Source organism: Emys orbicularis, chromosome 3 (assembly GCF_028017835.1).
Source record: "Emys orbicularis isolate rEmyOrb1 chromosome 3, rEmyOrb1.hap1, whole genome shotgun sequence".
Classification (NCBI taxonomy): Eukaryota; Metazoa; Chordata; order Testudines; family Emydidae; genus Emys; species Emys orbicularis.
The window spans coordinates 206,596,773-206,620,137 of record NC_088685.1 but is presented as its reverse complement, the minus strand read 5'-3'; the positions used below and the strand labels follow the sequence as shown (position 1 = coordinate 206,620,137).

Below are 23,365 nucleotides of genomic sequence, written 5' to 3'. Positions count from 1 at the left end.
ATGTCTTTGACGGACAAAAGACTTGAAAATTTGCAGATCTACAAAGTTCTCCAATGTGTTCGCCAGAAAGACAAGAGGCAGATCGAGAAGCTGACCAAACTTGGATTCCCAGAACTCATTAATTTCACAGAGCCTGTCGATGGAGATAGTGCCCTTCATTTGGCGTGCATCGCAAATGACATAGACATGTGCAACTTTCTGCTGGAGCAAGGAGCTCATCCAGATGTTCAAGACCGAATGGGACGCACTCCTGCAATGAAAGCCGCCGAGCTAGGACATGACTTAGCCTTGGATAAACTAGCGAAGGCCGAGGCAGACATGACCATGGTTGATAATGAAGGAAAAGGTAAAAAGAGTCCCGCTTAATCATATTAGACAGAAAAAGCATCTTTGAAGCCAGAATCAACACAAATTGCAATCCTGCTTTCTCACCGCATATCATGTGCTAGCTATGTGTGTTATGTCCCCCTCTAGTGGCTGGTCAACATAGTGGGTAAGAGTCTTCTGCTGCAGGACTGTTCTTTGGCTCATGTAGCAAAGGTCTGTGGCTTGGTACTGAACATCCTAAGATTCAACCCAGGGTGGGTGTTGACTACACATACAACCCAACAAAGCCATTTTTCTTAAGAGCTTTTGTGGTGTTGAAAGTGAAGACATTTTTACTGGATCAGGCATTTAGGTTGTAGCTCTCTCCAATAGTTAGTTTTATATGTGCCTAACTATTAAGGGTCAGATTCTGATACCCTCACTCTCATTGAATATTGCTTTCTCCACAAGTGGTCCCATTGAAATCCCAAATATCATTTCATGTGTTCATTTCTAAAGTCTTCATCCCGTAATCTGATTCAAATGGACAGACCCGTAGGCCTGAGAAATGAATGGGTCTCTATACTGGTTCAAGGGGTCTGTCTGTGCAGATCAGATTCCTGAATCAGGGCCTTTCCTACTATTTGATTCAGCCTCCTACTGTTTGTTGCTTAACAACCATTTTGTTTTTTGTTCCAGGCATTTTGTTTTACTGTATTTTACCTACGAAACGGCACTGCCGCTGCGTTCAGATTGCTTTAGAAAATGGCGCAGATGTTAACAACTGTACTATTGATGGGAAGCCAGTATTCCTACAAGCCTGTGAACAAGCACACGAGATTAAGGAAATATGTCTGAAATTTTTGGAAAGAGGAGCAGACCCCAATGCGATAAACCTAGTAGGAATATTCCTATAATTAAATACGTATACATACTATTGTAATGCAGTTGTAAGACCACTACAATATATGACCATAAATCTTTAAATTGAAATAATAATGAGACATATCAGGTGGTTAACTTCTGGGCAATGCACAGATGACTGCCACTGATAGCACCTCTCCATCATTCTTGTTTTATTTTACTGGGGTCCCACACCTGGATCATTTATCTCCTGTTTTGGATTTTGGTAGGTTGTGATCCAATTATTTATATGCATAAAAACAACCAGGTCATCTCCCCAAATGGTGTGAAGTGCTATTGCCCGTTGACTTCAGTGAAGCTGTGTCCATTACACTGGCCGAGGGATCTGGCCTATTGTTTTAAATGTTGAAATTATATTCAATAAAATTAGAAGCATAATGTGGCCGGCCCTGCATGAGAACCAAGACAGTGAGATGTTACAAGAAACCGTATCCTTTACCCTCCTTTCCATCTGCACGGGTTTGCAAGGGGCAGCCGTAATCCAGGTCATTTATTTGTTTATCCAGTACAATGAGACATTTTAAAAAAGCCAGACCAGTGCTCAACGTTCCATATGTTTCAGGTAACCACAAATCCAGGAGCTTATCCTCATCCCTCTAGTTAAAGTCAACCAGTCCAGACATTCCTCATGTGCCCACAAACACCGTCCCTCACCGCATTTTTGTCTCCCAAGATGACCATGCATTAAAGGTCAAGAGACTCAGGCTATTTCAGCCCAAGAGGGGGAAGTGAGTGCCAAAGCCACTCACAGAGAGTGCCCTTCCAGCTGCCCCTCTTTATTAAAGTGTGGGGGCCTCCAATTGGAATGGCTTTACAGTTTGTGGGTGATATGAGCTCCAGCGTGCAAAGAAAGGAGAGTGCTAGTACCACAAATGGTGCAAGACACTCCATAGGGAATGGCTTAGGGATATTGCCCTGCTCTCCCTTAGTACCAGCTGGTGGATTGAAGCTGGGACCTGCTGGCTATGCCTCTCTTCCCCCCCCCCCCCCCCCAAAAAAAAACCTTAATAGCATTTCTCCACAGTAAACTCTCTGAGCCCCACAAGACACATTCAGCCTGACTGGAATTTGCACAAGCATAATCACTCCAGCCACTTGCCAGCAATACAGCAGCTACTTCCAAATATACCCTTTGAAATAGACCAGAATAATGGATGAACAATCAAATTTCTTTACTTATTAACTATTGAGTTAATCTGCATTGGGTCAAAAAGCAGTGCAAAATTTAATGATTTTTTTAAATAAGACAAAAGAATCCCTGGCACCTCCTCCTAACAGTGATAGGCAATGAGGAACATTTTAATACCGGAGTTTAGCCGTAGGGAATTATTTTCTGCTCAGTCAGTATCTTTACCATTCCCTAGGACAAATAGTTTCCTATTCACTGTGACTCGCCGTCTGGCCCCAGCTTGTACAGAATAATTTTCAAAGGAAGAGAGTCGCACTGCCTGGCTTGCATGTCCAGGGTGATGCCCAGGGGAAGGAGATGCTATTTCCTCCACCTCTGGTCAGCTAATAATACTTTACCTGACTGGAGCATCTCTTATATTAGAGTGCTTCACAAAATATATATATATATATATATATATATATATATATATATATATATATATATATATATATATATAATATGACTCCACTGAAATGTGCCCGCCTCTGGGGTGTAAAGAACAACAGCACAATGTCTTAATAATTCTAGACTATATTTCCCTTTCACATAAACACATTTGAAAGAGACAAAATGCGCAGGCAGCTATGCAGAAAGAGCGATCCAAGTAATTCTGCAGTACACACTTGGATTAGTGCATAGCCCTATGCATCAATAAACCCGTCATGTACAGCCCTATCCTGTGATTATCTTACTGGAATTCCAGCATAAAGCCACACTCCAACACGTGGGTCTGCCGTAGCAAGTAAGGGGCAGAGCGTGTGTCACTGACTATCTAAGAAGATATGCTATGCATAAGGAAAGGTCTCTGGGTCACCTAAAGCTAGACATTCCTAAGAGTGTATATTCTGTTGTAACAAAATGTGTACAAATGTCATGCATTAATTTGATGTTTGTACTAGCATATGCTAGTTTTGCTTGGGAATATAAGAATACTGGTGGAATTCCCAAAACCCTGCCATCTTCTAATAAACCACCTCCTCCTTGACAGAACTGGTGCACTGAATCAGTCTTCCCTTGCACGTCCATCTTACCACATGGACACATCTAGCACAAGTGGTTTTCAGGCACATTTTGCAAAAAGTTCTTGGTATTGGCTAGAACAGTTACTCTCAATCTTTTCAGATTACTGTCCCCCTTCCAGGAGTTGGATTTGTCTTGCGTACCTCCAAGTTCCACCTCACTTAAAAACTGCTTGCTTACAAAATCAGACATAAAAATACAAATGGCATAGCTTACTATTACTGAAAAATTGCTGACTTTCTCATTTTTACCATATAATTATAAAACAGATCAATTGGAATATAAATATTGTACTTCCATTTCAGTCTGTAGTCTATAGAGCAGTGTAAACAAGCCATTGTCTGTATGAAATTGTAGTTTGTACTGACTTCGCTCGTGCTTTTTATGTAGCCTGTTCTAAAACTAAGCAAATGTCTAGCTGAGTTGATGTATCCCCTGGAAGACCTTTGCGTACCCCCAGGGGTACACACATACCCCTGGTTGAGAACCACTGAACTAAAGGAGCCTATGGTCCTGTGTCCCTCTCTAGGTCATCTGTGACATGGAAAAACAATGGTACTCTGTTTTAAGTCTGTATCCACAGTTGTGGAACTCCTAAGCAAGATCCAACAAGCCCTTTGAGTGTATGAGAACAATGTCAGTTGCTGGGTGAGGAGCACTTCGTTGAAGTACCTAAATGGCTGAGCTGAGCTTTTCTGAATATCTAGGGGCTGATCCCACAAACATGCCTCTGCGTAATTTTCCTCAAGTGAGTAGGCACATTGACTTCATAGGGACTACTCACTTGAGTAAAACTACTTGTGTAGTTACTTGTAGGATTGGGCTTATGTGGCTTGATCCTATAGCTTTTACTCAAGAGAAGACAGTGGGACTGCTCACGTGTTTTAAAGACTGTAGGATTAGGTTCTTAAAGGTGACCTGCAGAAGACTTTTGAAATTATTGGGCTTGCACCCACCCTTCTTTGCTTCTTTATGATGCATAAAGGAGGCCTTCAGTTCTGCTATCCCCTTGTGACATTGGCTTGGGCTGTCTAACACGAAAACGAACATAAAAAGCTGTTTAATTTGCAGGCTACTGGTCGCACTGCCTTAATGGAAGTGGCAAGGGAAGGCGTAATAGAGATGGTGCGTGGCATACTTGAAAGAGGAGGAGATGTTAACATCTTTGACAACGAAAGACACAATGCTGCACATTTTGCTGCCAAAGGAGGCTTTTTTGAGGTATCTTGCTGATAGTACTGAAACTTAACTTCAAAGCTACCCAGCCTGTTTTTTTCCTCCAAGCCAAGCAGCTTTGCTGATTAAGCAGAGAAATCAGTATTCATGAATGGCTTCTATTAAACCATTGAAGGGAATTTAGAAATTATGGTATTTCTCTTATAAATCTGCAGCCGTTTTCTGTGAGGTACCTATAAATGCATGTTCCTACTTATGTCTTATGCGGGTGGGCCCACCAGGGCAGAGGGGTCTCACAAGGCTGTGTCCTGGCTGTGTCTCACGAAGGAGGTGTTGCTTGTAGGTGCCCAGTGATGGGGGAGCGGCTTCTTTTCTTCCCTGTTGTCTCTAAGGCATGTTTGGGAGTCGGGATAGCTGTGGATTTGCCCCCTGTAATTTCAACAGAGATGGGGGAACTGATCAGCAGCAACTACCCCCGCTCCCCCATTCCTACCCCAAAGATCTCTACATTTCTGCTATAGAGAAGCCTGAAGGCAATGCCCACCCCATTAGTACCATGTTGTTTGGATCTAGGTCATTTACTGTAGCAGTATTGTTCTATCTATCATAGGTAATTGCTTCTTAAAACGCAACAGCCTTGGATGGGTTGATGGTCATAGGGATTGAACGTGGGCACTCTGGATTTAAAAGCACAAGCTCCTACTGCCTGGCTAAGGAATCACATAACTGTAGCAACCTCATAAACTTTTATATGTAGATTAATCAGTGGAGAAGGACAGATAGCTGCACAGTGTGGGCATGGGTTGCACAGTGTGGGCATGGATTACACAGTATTTCAATTAGCGCTGTCAAATGATTACAAAAATTAATCGTGATTAATCGCCGTTTTAATCGCACTGTTAAACAATAATAGAATAGCAATTTAAATGTATTATAAATATTTTTGGATGTGTTTCTACAGATTCAAATGTAATTGATTTCAGTTACAACACAATACAAAGTGTGAAGTGCTCACTTTATATTATTTTTTTTATTACAAATATTTGCACTGTAAAAAAGATAAACAAAAGATCGTGCAGTCTACAAGTCGAAGCATGAAGGGGCATATGAATGTTTAGCATATCAGGCATGTAAATACCTTGCAACGTTGGCTGCAACAGTGCCATGCGAACACCTGTTTTCACTTTCAGGTGACATTGTAAATAAGAAGCGGGCAGCATTATCTCCCGTAAATGTAAACAAACTTGTTCAGCCAATCACTGAGACAAACAAGAAGTAGGACTGAGTGGACTTGTAGGCTCTAAAGCAGGGGTCAGCAACATTTCAGAAGTGGTGTGCCGAGTCTTCATTTATTCACTCTAATTTAAGGTTTCGCGTGCCAGTAATACATTTTAATGTTTTTAGAAGGTCTCTTTCTATAAGTCTGTAATATATAACTAAACTATTGTTGTATGTAAAGTAACTAAGGTTTTTAAAATGTTTAAGAAACTTCATTTAAAATTAAATTAAAATGCAGAGCCCCCTGGACCGGTGGCCGGGACCCGGGCAGTGTGAGTGCCACTGAAAATCAGCTCGCGTGCTGCCTTTGGCACACATGCCATAGGTTGCCTACCCCGCTCTACAGTTTTACATTGTTTTGTTTTTGAGTGGAGTTATGTAACAAAAATCTACATTTGTAAGTTGCACTTTCATGATAAAGAGATTGCACAACTGTACTTGAATGAGGTGAATTGAAAAATACTATGTTATCTTTTTTACAGTGCAAATATTTGTAATAAAAAATAATGATTTCAATTACAACGCAGAATACAAAGTGTACAGTGCTCGCTTTATATTAATATATTTGAAAATGTAGAGAAACAAAAAAATATAATAAATTTAAATTGGTATTCTATTATTGTGTAACAGTGTGATTAAAACTATGATTAATCACAATTAATTTTTTAACCGAGTTAATCTGTTCTGAGTTAATCGCTTGAGTTAACTGTGATTAGGGTGACAAGATAGCAAGTGTGAAAAATCGGGACGAGGGGGTGGGGGAGCAATAGGCCTCTATATAAGAAAAAGCCCCAAATATCGGGACTGTCCCTACAAAGTCGGGACATCTGGTCACTCTAACCGTGATTAATTGAGAGCCCTAATTTCAATTATTAAAAAAAAAATTAAAACCCCCACAAATCCCAGTCATTTTAATGCAGGGTTTTTAATGGCATTGACTTTGCTTTTCTAGATCCTAAGAATTATTTCAGCTTATAATGGAGATGTGGGGCTCATTGCTATGAATGGGAACACGCCACTTCATTACGCTGCTGCTGGGGGTTTTGCGGATTGCTGCAAATTTATAGGGCAAAGAGGTAAACAAAAAATGTGTATTTACATAGATCATCCAAATCTTTGCTTGTCTTCTGTGCTAAATACAGGAGTTCACTTTTCTATAAATGGAGGATTTGACTTTCCAAAACTGTCACAGTTGCACTTGTAATGAGCATTTAATCCACTGACAAATACAGATTGTCAGGAAAATTTTCCTAACTGTGTGGCTGAGTCTGTAGAATAATTCTCAAGGGAGGCAGTGGATGCTCAATAGATTGGAGTCATTTAAAACTACGCTGGGCTAAGTATTTAGGCATACACAGGTGGGAACGATATTCCATTAGCATTGGGATGGATTTAATTCTTTCAGAAGTGAGTGTCCACAGCTGCTTTTGAAACTTTTACATTTCATAGGAAAATAATCACTGTATCACTTAAAGGGACTGATCCAGAGCCTATTGAAATTAACGGAATGACTCCCCTTAATCTCCATGTGCATTGGATCTGGCCTCAAAGAAGCTGTGGTCACACTGACTAAAATCAAAGTCAGTGACACACCTGGAATTTCACTGTTTCCACATGAACCTGCAAAATCTGTTCATGCTCTGTTCATGAGGTCCAAACATTTTAAGTAATGGCACCACACATAGCCAAACTTCAATTCTTGGGTACAGAATGGTGAGTTAAAAATAGTATTTCAACCTTAGCTTTGCTCTTCATGGCTTCTTTTATTGGTTTAAGTAAAATCTTTAATGCTTTCAGTGTAGTTTTTGTGTATTTGTGTTTAATAACTATCCCACTCCCTAGTTAAAAAGTGCAATTTAATAGTTCTGTGTAGATCCCAGACAGTATAAAATTATAGACCCTGTTAATAATTATCTGCAGCAGTTTGCAGCAAATCTGAATTAAGACTCAGCTAGTTTTATACACCATCTTGTTTTTTCAGTAAAACGATTTCTGTATGTTTAGGCTGTGATCCTAAATGGAAGAACCTACTAACAAAGACCCCAAGAATGACTGCCAAAGAAGGTGGTTTTAAAGCAGCATCAAAGGAACTGCGCAAAATTGAACGACTCCATGCTAAAATCTCCAAACCTGGACCGAAGGAAGACAATCCACGCTGGGCGATGAAGTTGCACGATTGGTCCTTAGAACACCAGACAGCCCTTCGTGAGGCATTTGAGGTGGTGGATAGAGGTGATGGAACAATAAGCAAAGATGATTTTGCATCAATTATTCAGGAGAAGTGTGATTTTGTGGATGCTGAACTAATACAAACCGTTGCTCAGGCACATGATAAGTCTCGTGCTGGGGGGGTTAACATTGAAGAGTTCTTTAAAGGTTCCAAATACTTGCAAAAAGCCTATCTTATTTCGTCTTTTGGACCCAAAAAGAAGAAAGGGAAGAAAGGAAAAGCCAAGAAAGGCAAGTTCTCCATCCCCGTGCCCATCTGCGTCATTCCAGAGAGCTTGTACCCACGCCGAATAGACGGCGGGCCCCCTTTGTACATGATTGAGACCTATCAGAATGTGACCGATGGTAACCGCTTTAATCGGGATCACCCCCCTGAACATCCTTTGCAGGATGACTCTGTGTGGTACATTGATGAGCCGGAGAAGACTTACTCCAAGATTAACTATCTTACTAAAGCAGGAGACATTGTGTCACTGAAAAAAGCATTTGACGAGGGGGTACCAGTGGACATTAGAGATGTATATTATAAAACTCCTTTGATGGCTGCATGTGGAAGTGGAAACATGGATGCTGTGAAATATCTTCTAGAGAAGGGGTAAGTTTTTGTGGGGAGGGTTGTTTTTGTTGTTTTTGCACAGTGTATATATTTGATAGTCACTTAAACACAAAAGAAAAAAAACTTGGAGATATTTAACTTTATTCTTAAGAATTTGCATAGTGTTTATCACTGTACAATCAAAGCATTGCAAGCAGTAATGAATTAAGCTTCATAACGCCCATGAGGTAGGGTATTGTTGTTATGATCCTTGTTTTTGAAGATGGGGAAACAGAAGAACTTAAAGGTGATCTTCAAAGTTGGCTAAAGCCAACATTTTCAGAGTTGCTAATTTAGGGGGTCTGAGCTTTTGGTCTTTCAGAAGTGCCAGGTACCTACATATCCAGTTGAAGTCAATTGGATCTGTAGGTGCTCAGCACCTCTGAAAATCAGCCTTGGCGTGTCCCAAATTGGGCATTCCAAAAATGGAGGCATTCAAAATTAGTGGATGCTTTTTGAAAATGTTGGCCTAAGTGACTGGCCCAAGGTCACACAAGCAGTCTGTGGCAGAGTTGGGATCTCCTGATTCCCACTGCCTTTAGAGGCAAAGGTGTGAATGAGACTGGTGCATAAAAGCATTACTTCTATTCTACAGCCACAGCAGGCTGACACATGTGCTGACTAGATCAGGCTTAAGGCTATAGTCAGACACTGCTATCTAATATATTCACCACTTTAAAAGTTCTGCAGCAGATTGTAGTCAGCAAACACACTAGGGAAATCTTAATAATAAAAGGTAGGATTTTTATTTTGAATGATAGTTAACGATTCATTAAAGTAATTTGGAAGATGTTCCCTTAGGCATTTATCTGAATGACTGTAGGGCTATACCAGAGCACGACAGGGTGTCTGTTCAAAGAGGAGAACAAAAGAGCAGTATGTTATGTTATATGCAAAAATCGCTACACACAAGTGTGATGGGTTTTTAAAAAACCTTTTTTTTTTTTAATTTTAAAGACAATGACATTAACATTAGCATTACTCTCTACATGTAGCAATTCCCATTTCCAAGGGTGAGCAGTTACTTTAGGGTGACCAGATGGCAAAGACCCCAAAATCGGGAATGTCCCTATAAAATTGGGACATCTGGTCACCCTACGTTATTTACAATCTTAGGCTCTGTTGTTAGTGAAGCCTTGCTGAGGCTGGCACGTGCTCCTGTATCGGTCAGCTTCACCAGCAGCTTGCTGATTCAGCAGACCTCGGTGTTGTTCATAAAGACCATGGACTCGGTTCAGTGTTGAAGGCATTGTCGACAAAGCACAGTTCCAGTGCCCCATAGGAGCTACAGGTACACCACTATATGTATGCCTGTGACAATGGTACCAGCTCAATCAGGATGCTAGGATCCGGTCCCCTAGGCCAGCACAAAGATGCCCCTCCTGTGTCTTCTCCTTTTATACATTGATATAAAGAAGTTACGTATTACATTCCATATGCTTTTCATTCTTTTCTTGTACCTTGCACCTGCTAGTTCTAACAAAACATCCTCATCCATTATCCTGTCATTCCCTCAATATCTTACGAGGGCTCTGTCTGTCCCCGAACCATCTCCTGGGAATGTGTTCACGCAATTACTTGAGAACTCTGGGTGTTCCTGTACCATCCTCTCAAGCCTGGAATGTGCTTACTTGGTGTTAGCTAATACCTGGTGCATTGAAATTTTGCCAGGGCCAGGCTTCCTCTGGTTCACAGCCTTTGGTTCTTACTGTTAGTTGTGTGTAGGGCTCCAGTAAGGCCTCTTTTGCCTACAGGCCCCAATCCTGAAGAGGCTTAAATTCATGCAACTTAATGCATTTCAGCACTTCCACTAACATTAGTGGGACATTTGTAAAGTTACGTACGTGTTTAAGCCTGTGCATTCTTGGGATCTAGTGGTTATGCTCATTGGGCCAATTAATCTTTACTGACTTCATCAAACCTCCATTGAGTTCAATGGAGTTACAGCTAGGATAAGTTTTGCCCCTTATCTTTAACATTTGGACCTTGTAACGTGGTAAAGCAATGTTAATTTTGGGATTTTAAACAGACAAAAACAGGAAATTCAGAGGTAAAGTGCCATAGTAAATGTCAGCTTTGCACCTTTCGGCAAAAGAGAATTTCAGCACATGGTGAAAATATTGCTATGGGAATCTAACTGGGCTCCTTTTTATAACATGGTCTTTCAACAAACCATATAGAGTGGAATACAAAGTGTTCTGTATGTTCATCTAAGGTTCTAGAAAATGGTGCAGTTTGAACATAAATTGGCAGTGCGTGCTGTGGTTTATTTGCACGGTTTTGCTGGAGCAGGTTTATAAATCAGTTTGATTAAAAAAAATACAGCAAGAGACAGTGCTAACATACAAGTCCTGTGTAAATCAACGTTATGCCCTCCCCTGGAATACTCTGTTCAGATCTGATCAGCTTGTCCCTAAAAGGATAAAACAGGAGCAGAGAGTGTTCAGTGAACAGATGGAGAGAATAATTGCAGGCATGGAAAATATTGCATATGAAGAGAGACTGGAAGGCTTGTGGCTCATTGACTCCAGAAAGGAGATGAATAGGAAATGATAGTGATGTATAAAATAATGAATGGTATGGAGATGATTGAGCACTTCCCCTCCCCCACTTTCTTACACCAGATCAAGTGTTATCCAATGACACTGAAAGCCAGCAAATTTAAACCTGGTAAACAAATAACACTCGATTAGCCTGTGGAACTTATTGCCAAGATGTCACTGAGAGCAAAATTTCAGCGGGATTTTAAAAAAGATTAGACATTTATATAGATTACAAGACCATCTAGGACTACATTAGTAAAGAATTTAAAAGACGTGTGGATAGAATGCAAACCCTTGTGTTTCAGGGCATAAAGCAGGGGTCGGCAACCTTTCAGAAGTGATGTGCCGAGTCTTCATTTATTCACTCTAATTTAAGGTTTCGCTTGCCAGTCATACATTTGAATGTTTTTAGAAGGTCTCTTTCTGTAAGTCTATAATATAGAACTAAACTATTGTTGTATGTAAAGTAAATAAGGTTTTTAAAATGTTTAAGAAGCTTCATTTAAAATTAAATTAAAATGTACAGCCCCCAGACTGGTGGCCAGGACCTGGGCAGTATGAGTGCCACTGAAAATCAGCTCGCGTGCCGCCTTCGGCACGCGTGCCACAGGTTGCCTACCCCTGGCATAAAGTCACCTTTTGGCCAGAGCGGGTTAGGAAGGAACTTATCCTGAAACATCTTATAACGGCGGGGTTTCTTGCATCTTCCTGTGAAGCATCTGGTATTGGCTCCTGGACTAATGTTCTAATGGATGCTTCAGTTCAGTAGTTTCTACATTGTAGCTCTATGGGACAGTCCCAGATACAATGAAGCTGATGTAGCTGGGGCGTGTGTGTGTGTGTGTGTGAGGGGGTTTTGGGGAAGAATCCCTCAAAGGTCTTTTACTCCTTGTAAACCCACACAGTGGGGCTTCTGAGAGGCAGCAGCCTTGGGGAGGATTGTGGGAGGAGCTTGTGGCTTGTTTGAAAACAGAAGGGAGCATCTTTCTCCCCTTTGATAACTGCGAAGGAACATAGGTGAAGTGAGAAGCCAGGAGAAGTGGCTGATGGGGCCCCTCCTGTTATGAGCTCCACCTGAGGGAGGTGTATCACTATCAACTGGGTCCCAGTCCTGCATGGATGGACCCCTGCACGCATGCAGGGCCTCATTAACTTCGGCTTGCACACAGGTGTCTACATCCCTGGATCTAATTGCCTTGGACTGGAGACAGTCCTTCAGACCACTGCATTTCTGTTAATTCAGTTCTTTGCATGTACATTTTCATTTCCAAAAAGTAAAAAAAAAAAAAATTAAGAGTGAGTAAAATAAAAAGCAAATGCAAAAAATATGAATGGGAAATATTAAAAAAATGAAATTAACCAGAAGGGAATATGGAAGAAGGAGGGAAAAGTCTGAATATAAGATGTAGAAAGTGTAGAGGCATAATCAGAATCACTATTCAGGTCACATTTTATGAAGCAGCTATGTCAACAATATTGCAGCAACGTTGATTATTTCTGTTCTGTAGTAAAATAAAATATTTATATTCTTGCTGCTGGCCTAACTCTTCTGCTTTCTCTCAAGTTGCACATTTCACTTCTGTCATGGCATCATTGCTGAACTGCTGTGTAGGATAAACTGGATAAACAATACTGAAAACACCCCCCCCAATTACACCAGTGTGAAGTTTTTAATATCAATCTTGATTCTTTCTAGCTCTGAATAATTAAAGAAATACTGTAATTTTCTAACCTAAAGCTGTAGAGGCATGCAGTGTTGGATCATCAGCTTGTATAAATCAGCATAGATACTCTAGTTTCAGAGGAGCGACACTGATTTATGCCAGAGGTCTGGCAATTTATAATCAGAGAGAGTCTGTTTAGTGTTAAAAGCAAACATGAGTATTATTTGATTCTAGAATACGCATCCGTTAAAGTACTGTGAAATCTGGTAGTAAACTACTTGGCCACATCCCTTTTAGGATGTAACTAGTTCAAAATAAAATCGGGTGCACTGACTTTAAAAAAAAAAAACACGGTTGAGAAAAATCTAAAGAAAATCAAAGGAAATGATCTGATAATTGGATGAGCTTCTCTTTCATGTCTCCCTTCACTGTCATCCCTATTTGGAGTCCATAGGCTGTAATTCTTTGGGCTGTGGAAGAATATTCAACAGATGAAAATGTTAAACTAGGAGGGGAACTGAAATAAATGATGTAACTGGAATTTAGAGATAGTACCTGGAAGTGTTTCTGCCTCACATCTATTGTGGCCTGTCCCTTGGGGCTTGTCTTCACTGCATCAGTTAGCTCAAGTTACTGTACTAGAGCTAACCAGGCCCCAGTGAGCGCAACCACACTGCAAAACAACACTGCACTTACACAGTGTGATTAGATTATCGGGTGATGAGTTACTGTAAGTCACTGCATCCTAGGGTTTAAAGCACCATTTAACTTGACCAGGAGATTTTTGTGAGTGGATGGGAGTTGAGGAAAGAGTAACCTTTGAATGATCACGTGAGCTAACTGTGCTGTGAAGACATGCCCTTAGACCTGCTTCAGTTTAGGCCCTGATCCAGCTCCTTTTGGAATTGAATGGAAATTTTACCCTGGGCTTCAGTGGAAGTAAGATCTGTGTTTAACCCATACTCCCTCCCTCCCTCCTCCCCTCACACACTTCTTACTTCTCCTACCCACAGCTCAAGCTCCCGTTCTACCTCTCCAGGTACGTCTACACTTGGAGCTGGGGGTGTGATTTCCAGCTTGCAGAGACCTGCGCTAGCGAGTGTGCTTAAAAATAGTGTGTCACCATGGCAGCGCAAGTGGTGGGAGGGGCTAGCTGTCCCAAGTACATACCTACGGTCTCAGCTGGGTATGTACTTGGGGTGGCCAGCCCTTCCTGCCAGTCATGCTGCCGTGCCTACATTCTGTTTTTTTAACGTGCTCGCTTGATCAGAGCTAGCACGGGTATGTCTCCTCAAGCTGGGAATCCCACCCCCACTGCAAGTGCCGATCTCATCTCCTCTTCCTCTTCCATTAGGGGCAAGATCACTGCTTGCCCTGTATGCCCGTACAGGAGTGTGAAGTGCCTACTCACTATCCTGGACACTGTGGAGAGAGCAGCCTTTCTTTGTAGGGCTACTACGCCTCTTCCTGTACAGGGAAGCAGGCCCCTGAGGGACAGGAAGAGGCTGTGGCTCTGCCTCCCGTAATGAGCCAACACAGCTGAGTCAACTCACATGAGAAAAATAAACTCTTAGTCTAGCTCAGTGGCAGATTCCTGTCCCCTGGATCATTGCTTCTGAAGCAGCAAAGCACCATGCAGTCCCTTAACTCAGGGCAGATTTTCAAGTGACAATCAACCGGAATTGTTCTGGTAAAAACAATCTAAGAATGCTGAGCTTTTGTTAAAGAATGTAAAACACAGCCATAAGGGTTAGAAATGGTAGTCCAGGTGGTCCAAATGGAAGCCAAAGGACAGTGGTAGCAGCACTATAAAAGCGACATGTTTGATTAGTGACATGAATCATTGACAGCCCTATTGTTCCCCTCCTTATGGAAGCATTCTCACAGTAATGTGAGTAGGCACCGTACAGCTGTTCCAAAATGGGAATCATAGGACTGGAAGGGAGCTCGAGAGGTCATCTAGTCCAATCCCCTACGCTTATGGCAGGGCTAAGTATTATCTAGACCATCCCTGACACATGTTTGTCTAATCTGCTCTTAAAAATCTCCAATGATGGAGATTCCACAACCTCCCTAGGCAATTTATTTCAGTGCTTAAGCACCCTGATAGTTAGGATGCTTTTCCTAGTGTCCAGCCTAAACCTCCTTTGCTGCAATCTAAGCCCATTGCTTCTTGTCCTATCCTCAAAGGTTAAGAAGAACAATTTTTCTCCCTCCTCCTTGTAGCAACCTTTTATGTACTTGAAAACTGTTATCATGTCCCCTCTTAGTCTTCTCTTCTCCAGCCTAAACAAACCCAATTTCTTTCAATCTTCCCTCATAGGTCATGTTTTCTGGACCTTTAATCATTTTTGTTGCTCTTGGTTAGTTAAGTGGTCATCAGCCATACAAACTGCTCAAATTCATTTAGTTCCACGATAAGCCACATCAGGTATTTTAAAATATTTCAAAGCTGTATGACAGTGAGTTGAAAACCCACGAAAAGGCTTTTTATGTTTAAAAAGTAACGTCATGCATTTAATGTTTACTGGACCTGGAATTGTGAAACAATCAATCTAGATACAGCAGTTGTATTCATCTTTATATGTACACAGTCCCTCTTTATTAGAGAAGTTCATGGAGGACAGATCCATCAATGGCTATTAGCCAAGATGGTCAGGGACGTAACCCCATGCTCTGGGTGTCCCTAGAGGTGAAATGGTTTGAATCTGGGATTAGATGATAGGGGATGGATCACTCGATAATTGCCCTATTCTGTTCATTCCCTCTGAAGTATCTGGTACCAGCCACCGTCAGAAGACAGGACACTGGGCTAGATGGACCATTGGTCTGACTCAGTATGGCCATTCATATGTTCTTACGTTTTATTTATTTACAGGGCTGATGTAAATGCAACTGACAATTTCAAGTGGACTCCTCTGCACCATGCCTGCCATGCAGGTCAACAGGACATTGCTGAACTGCTTGTGAAGTCTGGAGCAGCGATAGATGCAGTTACAATCAACAGTGCCACCCCACTGATGAGAGCTATTGAGAGCTGTAGACTGGACTCGGTGCAATATTTAATTGATTCCGGTGCGAAAGTCCAGATGGAAAACAGAAAAGGTAAATACCCACACTATTTGTGGTCACTTTCGATTAAAAAGGCAGTAGAGGGTTGGAGGTTTTCTCAGTTACACATAAGCTTTGTTGAGACGGTGGACCATATTGTAAAAGAAATAAAATGAAGTGGTATGTTCTTTGAGGATCTGGCTGTACTACATTTCTGGTTGTTGTCAGCATGGTGCTCTGGGGATAGAGTTAAAGTTGTCTTAGTAAATTTAGCAGGCATGTTCCTATTTTCCAGTGTTTAGGGTTTTCGTTTTTACTATGTGGAACCCACATTTTAAGAACATTAAGAACGGTAATACTGGGTCAGACCAAATGTCAGATGCCGGAGCATGGGGTTCTGTCCCTGATCGTCTTGCCTAACAGCCATTGCTGGACCTATCCTCCATGAACTTCTCTAATTCTTTTTTGAACACCACTATACTTTTGGCCTTCACAACATCTCCTGGCAACGAGTACCATAGGTTGACTGTGTCTTGTGCGTGCATTTGTTTTAAACCTGCTGCCTATTAATGTCATTGGGTGAATTTCATTCTTCTGTTACGTGAAGGGGTAAATAGCTCTTCCCTATTCACTTTCTCCAGTCTAATTGTGATTTTATAGACCTCTATCATATCACTTAGTCATCTCTTTTCTAAACTGAACAGTCCCAGTTTCTTTAATCTCTCTTTGTATGGAAAATGTTCCATGCCCCTAATCATTTTCGTGGTCCTTCTCTGCACCTTTTCTAATTCTAATGTACCTTTTTGGAGATGAGGTAACCAGAACTGCATGCAGTATTCAAGGTGTGGGCATACCATGGATTTATATAGTGGCATTATGATACTTTCTGTTCAGGATTTCTGTTGTTTTGTGCTTTTTGAAAAAAGTGAGTCTCAAGAATTTTTTTTTTTTATTTATTCTTTATGTGAAGATTCAAGCTTAACTCTAGGTTAACAAAGTTTTTTGCAGTGAAATAGAGTGTAATTGAAAACAACTCTGCCAGAACTGTAGTGGCTCCATGGTTTGCAAATGGTTATTAGTGAGTACAATAATGAGGGAATTCTAGTTATGTAAAGGAAAATTGTAAAGGTTTTAATTGTGACCACCTGTAATGGCTATTGTGTTTTTACTTTTAATTCTGTATGTGGCACTTGTTTGATGTGCTTCTTCCTGTTTAGCAGTGGGATAGATATTATTCTGCGTTAGCAAAAGGGACAACAAAAATTATCTGAATTTCTACAGAGGTTATTACCTTCTAGCAGCAGTAGAGAGAGGGATCTAGTGCAGCTCTGCTAGTTTACTTGGTTTTCACGTGATGTCGTGGGAGAGTCTCATTAACTTCAGTCTGCAGTCCAATAGATGTCATGCATCAGAAACTACTCCCAGTAAAATAAACGTTATTAACGTTATTAAAGTACACCTTCCTGCTAGCATGAGTGAGCACAACTCATGTGTTTCGTGGTTAGCAGGCTTGATCTCTAATTGAGTTCAGTGAATTGCAGTGTCATTATGCAATTATGGTGATCAGTGCCACTGTTTATTTTTATGGCTACTGACAGCTACTGACAGTGATTCTTCTCATGAACTTTGTTTGCTTTTTGTTTTTCTTTTTTAAAAGGCCAAAATACTTTGGACATTGCAAAGGCGTACGCGGACTTTAGACTAATTGACCTGCTTCAAGAAAAACTGGACCGTTTGCCAAAACCACCAGAAACCAAAGCAGATAAAGGGAAGAAAGGGAAGAAAGCTGGCAAGCCTAAACCAGCTGCTAAGCCCACGCGGGGGGAGGCTGCAGCTGCAAACGAGGAGGTATAATAGATAGCATGGGGTAATGAAATACAGCCCAGGAGGTGATTTGACTTGACTTGATTTGTGAAGCACTGGAATCGGTTCCCTAGGGAGGTTGTGGAATCTCCTTCCTTAGAGGGTTTTAAGGTCAGGCTTGAGAAAGCCCTGGCTGGGATGATTTAGTTGGGGTTGGTCCTGCTTTGAGCAGGGGGTTGGACTAGATGACCTCCTGAGGTCCCTTCCAACCCTGATATTCTATGATTGTATGATTTGCCAACAGTTACTAAAATGCTCGTTTTCTTCATTTATTTTCCAGACAAAAGCTATAAAGATGCTCCACAAAATACTTACAGACTGTGAGAAAGGATTAAGGCTTTGGGTATCTGGGATTGAACCCCGATCTCCTAACTCAGGCTTCCTTCTATGACCTTGGGCAGTTCCCCCTCTGAAAAATGTCTTGTCTATTTAGACTGTAAACTCTTTGGGGGCAGGGACACTGCCCATCACATAGGCCTCTAGGTGCTATTTTCATCTTAACAATAGCCCGTGTGGCATGCCCCCAGACAAATGGTATAAGGAGCATTTCAGCTCCACAGTAACTTGAGCTTTTCTGTTTCTCTGGTCCCTGAACCCCTGTTTAGCAGCGCTCTCCTCACGGTTACTAGTGCCCCGCCAGGTACTGCTGTCACACCCGCTACCTCCTGGTGTCATGTAAGACACTTTTTGCCAACATGACTCCATTTTTAAAAAAAGTTTTGCAATACCCTTATTTACTATCCCGGGAGATTGAGCATGAGATAAGGATATTAAAGATCAGACTTTCCAACATGTAATCTTAGTGGTGGTGCAGGCTGGATTGGGTTGGAATTTAGTTCTTCGTAAAGTCTGCATGCTTCTGAGCTGACCTGTGGTGAGAGGGATGATTCCCTGAGAGTGTGTGCTGGAGGTTTATACCAAGCGGACGTAGTGATTGAGGGGTAGTCTGGACGTCACAGATCTGGAGAATGTTACAGAAGAAGAGCTCGATTGTCAGTGTTTAGCTGCAGCTCTTTAGTGCAACCCCTCGGGCCCAGCAGGAGCTGTGGAAAGCATTCTGCCTAATCTTCAAACTAGAACAGGAATAGCCACAGTAAAGAATTCTGAGGGAGCAAGAGCCTTGCAGCATGGACCATGAGAGTGGAGAGCGTTGCAGATGGAAGAGTTTATTATTATTTGTATTACTGTATACCTAGTAGCCCCGATTATGGACCAGGACCCCATTATGCGAGGTGTTGTACAGACACCGAACAAAAAGACGGTCCCTGTCCCAAAGAGCTTTCAATCTAAGTATGTTAGGTGTCTTTCCAAAGGTCACACAGGAAGTCTGTGTCAGAGCCACGAACAGAACCCAGATCATCAGAGTCAGACCTTTACCCACAACTTCAGCCTTCCTTTCTGCTAAGCCGCGCAGTCAGTACCCAGAACCCTCTGGTGCTTGCATAGCCTGGGCTGTGTCAATAGATTTGGCCACTGAAAACGTGCAAGGAACATAATTGCTATCCTAGTTGTGGACATCAAAATGTATTATTGTAGCACTTGACCCTCACCAAGAGTATTTACTTCGTTTAAAGTCTGTACTTTGCAACATGTGGTTTCTGAATGACACTCGCCTGCTGCTTTGAACTCGTGTAGTACTCATTCATCAGCTAAAACTGTGGATTGGGTAATTATCTGAGTGCAGGGTAGCCCACTGTCCTGCCTAGTGTGTGATATTCCAGGAATTGTGTGTTCTCTGGTACCTAAATACAAGGTAGAGAAATGTCCCTTTCCCTCATATAATCTTTACTGTCATCATGATTGTGATATGTTAAAAGGAGACCTTGTTACATCCAGCATATGGGGCCTGACCCAAAGCCCTTGAAGTCTACAGGAAGACTTCCATTGAGTTAAGTGGGCTTTGGATAAAGCCCCTTGACTTTTTTTCCCAGTAGTGAGTCTGCAGTTATCACATATTCCACCTCTTCAGATGTTGAGCTATTTGAGTCATATTTTTCAAACCCTGCCTCTGTTCTGAGTGTTCTTTTCCCTGGTGTGTTCTCTGCACCCCAGCTAGAGCCTTGAGTACCTGATCTTTTCCCCCAATACACATTCTAACACCAGCCTTAGCAACTTCATCATAGTTATGGCATTTTCAGTCGTGACTTTCTTCTGAGTTTATCAGCGCTGCTTCTTAATCAGTCCCAGGGGACGCTATTTAGAGACACAATGCAATTATTCCCTCCGGGACTAAAAGTGCTTTCCTTTCAGTAATCCTGCCCTTGACAGCCTAGGGAGAATGTGACTGAGACTAGAAGTCAAACTCTGGTTAACCCCCTTGGTGTAGATGCCCTTCAGGCTTTTTCTTTGCAGGCTTGCTAGTTAATACTTGTGATACATGGAAAAAGCATCAAGCTTTCTAAACTTGTCAACCGATTCTTTTGCAAATGTTAATGTTTCATCTGTAAATTCCCAAGAACTGCATCCACCCGCCAGATTCTTAAAATGCTTCCCTCGTTTTTATTTCCAATATAAATGCTTACACATTATTTTAAAAATGGTTCGATAATAAAAATCCTTTCTAGAATGGATGCACACACACATCGATCTGGCTGGCTGGTAAAAAAATATCCTACAACAACTAGTATGAACAGTGCTTGAAAGAGTGACATATTTGTCTTGTGCTTAAACTTTTGCAGCCACCTCCACCAATCGTAGAAAAATCTATTTTTGAAGAAAAGAAAGAATCCCTTAAGGACAATGTTATTCATCTGAATTCTTTAATAACCAGTGGAGCTACTAAGAAAGTTGATATCACATTCACACCCAGAAAAGTAAGTATATTAGCAGAGCCTCATACTGCTGCATTTTGATACTGAAACGAATATGACAATAGACCTGTATTCTCTGCTGGTGTAAATATCTACAGCTTGACTGAAGTCAAAGGGCTGGTCTACACTGGGGGGGGGGGGATCGATCCAAGATACGCAACTTCAGCTAGTCGAAGTATCTTGGATCGAATTACCTGGGGTCCAGACGGCGCGGGATCGACGGCTGCGGCTCCCCCATCGACTGCGCTACCGCCGCTCGCTCTGGTGGAGTTCCGGAGTCGACGGTGAGCGCGTTTGGGGATCGATATATCCCGTCTTAATGAGACGCGATATATCGATCCCAGATAAATCGATTGCTACCCGCCGATACGGCGGGTAGTGAAGACGTACCCAAAATCAATTCAGTGGAGCTGAACCCATTAACACCAGCAGAGAATCTGGCCCAATATATTCAGAAATCTCAAAAATATACCACTTTTGTTTGCATGATTTGGAAACATGGCTTTCATAACTAGTGTCACTTTCCTTGCTCTGCTTAAGAGAAATCATTTTGTTCTGATTCTAGAAATTAATAGCCTTCAGTATTTTTATTACAAATCAGTTGATCAAAGAGCAATAACCTTGTAAAAATTCAGGTGGTTTCTCTCTGAGAAAGATGCTTTCCAGTGTTGACAATGAAGTTGTATCAGGGTGTAAGGATGATCCTAGTGTACCAGGGGTTAACTCCAGATCAGCTTTCCTCACCTCTTCTACAGCTATTAAGGGGAAGGGCTATAAGAATGGCTGCTTTGGAGACAGAGGGGAGAGTACCTTTAAAAGAGCAGGGCTGTCATATTGTCTAGGGAGTCTTTCTACTTACTTGTCAGTTATGTTATTAATTTATTTGACTTTCCTGTTATAAACAATTATCTTTGAGGAAAAGACCTTGCTGAAGACAACTGATTTTTTTTCTGAGTCATTCTCCTCTCCTTCATAAATTAAAGAAATTACAATTAGCCTGTGGAACTCATTGCCACATGATATCGCTGAGGTCAACATCGTAACAGGATTCAAAAAGGGAGTAGACATTTAATGTGGATCCATAGTTACAACTGTAACTATATTAAATGTATGTTAAAAATAAATAACACCTTTAAAGGCTGTAAAAACCCTCATGCTTCAGGCATAAGTTGACTTCTAACTGATGGGGCTTAAGAGGAAACTTTCCCTTTGGGCAAATTATCCCATGACTGCACCTTCCTCTGAAGTAGCTGGTGCTGGCCACTGTTGGTGACAGGGTACTGGGCTAGATGGGTCACTGTTCAGATCCAGAATGGCAGTCCCTGTGTTACTGTAACAATTAACAGGTAATATACACGCCAGGACCTCTATTAATCTATCAGTTGCAAGTGAAATCTTTGGGAGTTGCACTTGCAAACTGACAGAGCAGTCAGGCCCCAGTCCTTTTTCAAAGCATGTTTGTAAACATTTGTCCTCACTTACAATGCTCCATTTGCGATAAAGGTCTGTGGCCTCCTCCTCTGTCACACAAAGCTGCAGATTTTGATGCCATCACTGGCTATTCAGCAGGAGTGCTGGACACCCATTTTTTTCTATATCAAATATTCATTGTGAAGCGACAATGGTAAAGAGCCTGTGGCATATGCTTCCCTGCAGCTATTAAAGACTATTAAAGACAATGGAAATTACATTGGGGGACTCTGTCACTATGACGTCTTTGAGCTGGGAAAGCTATTTGGTTGTGCCAGGAATGGAAGCAGGAAGCAATGCTGGATGTGCCCTCCCATGCCCACGAATATTTTACTGAATGAGGAAGAGGTTTTGTAACTATAGAGACTATTTTTAGGGTGGGGTTTTTAAAAGTATCTAAGGGACACAGGGTAGGATTTTCCAAAGCTTATAAGTGAATTAGGTTTCCAGTTCCCATTGGGAGTCAATGAAAGTTAGGTGTCTAACTTCCTTAGGTGCTTTTAAAAATCCCACCCTTAATTGGCTGAAAGTAATGTAATATCATGGTGAATTTCGGGATTCAAATCACAGATCTTCCAGCTGATAAAGCAAATATTCAACTAAATAACCAATAGTTTGTCTGTCTGATATTGACTCTAATTTAAAAAAAAACTATATCAAAAATGTTAAGACAATTGCATAAGCATTATTAGTTAATTAGAACATACTAGCGCTTAATTATTACAATTCTATTTACCTTTGTTTTCCAGACTTGGAGCCCGGAAGCAACAACAGCCAGTCTAATAAGAAAGCGGGAATTGCATCGTGAGCGCTTTACTTATGAGGTGGACTTTGAAGACTTCATGATGCCATTTAAGAAGAATTTCATGGGAAAAGCCTGTGCGTTAGAAATGGCGTCTTAAATTAATTCATGCCGTTCTTTGCATCAAAGTTCAGAAAGGGCGTAAAAGCAGAGGCTCCTTTTTTGAAGACAGAATCATGTTACCCTTTTTTAATGCCCCTCAATTATGATAAAATTGTAGCAAAACTTTTTTTTTTCTTTGTACAATTATGTTGTTTCCCTGTAGTTAAGGGCTTAATCCTATAAGAGGCTGAGCTGCACCAAGATTCTAGAATCCTCAAAGGATCAGGCCCTGATTGACCAGTGTATGCAGACTCTAGTTCCATAAAATGATGTATCCTTTTTAACTTATAAACATAGGCACCGTTGGCTACAGCTTTATGCTGCCATATTCTTGGACACAGGGCGAGACTCATCTAAGGGC

General features: G+C 41.4%; 1 protein-coding gene across 1 annotated transcript; it reads left to right on the top strand.

Moving 5' to 3' along the window:
* Window positions 1-23,002, top strand: ANKEF1 (ankyrin repeat and EF-hand domain containing 1). The gene is made up of 9 exons (XM_065401887.1): window positions 1-346; window positions 1,006-1,205; window positions 4,493-4,642; window positions 6,828-6,951; window positions 7,880-8,699; window positions 15,785-16,011; window positions 17,615-17,805; window positions 20,499-20,633; window positions 22,850-23,002. Exons 1-9 carry the CDS (start codon window positions 1-3, stop codon window positions 23,000-23,002), a joined length of 2,346 nt encoding a protein of 781 aa, XP_065257959.1.
* The last annotated feature ends 363 nt before the right edge of the window (window positions 23,003-23,365 follow it).

What these genes read in the sequence shown, in the direction of transcription:
- ANKEF1 (XM_065401887.1), top strand. Translation starts at nt 1, where the DNA reads ATGTCTTTGACGGACAAAAGACTTGAAAATTTGCAGATCTACAAAGTT. An exon ending in CCAAAGGAGGCTTTTTTGAG is followed by an intron (nt 4,643 to 6,827) that starts GTATCTTGCTGA and finishes TTGCTTTTCTAG; the next exon opens with ATCCTAAGAATTATTTCAGC. An exon ending in CCAGATGGAAAACAGAAAAG is followed by an intron (nt 16,012 to 17,614) that starts GTAAATACCCAC and finishes CTTTTTTAAAAG; the next exon opens with GCCAAAATACTTTGGACATT.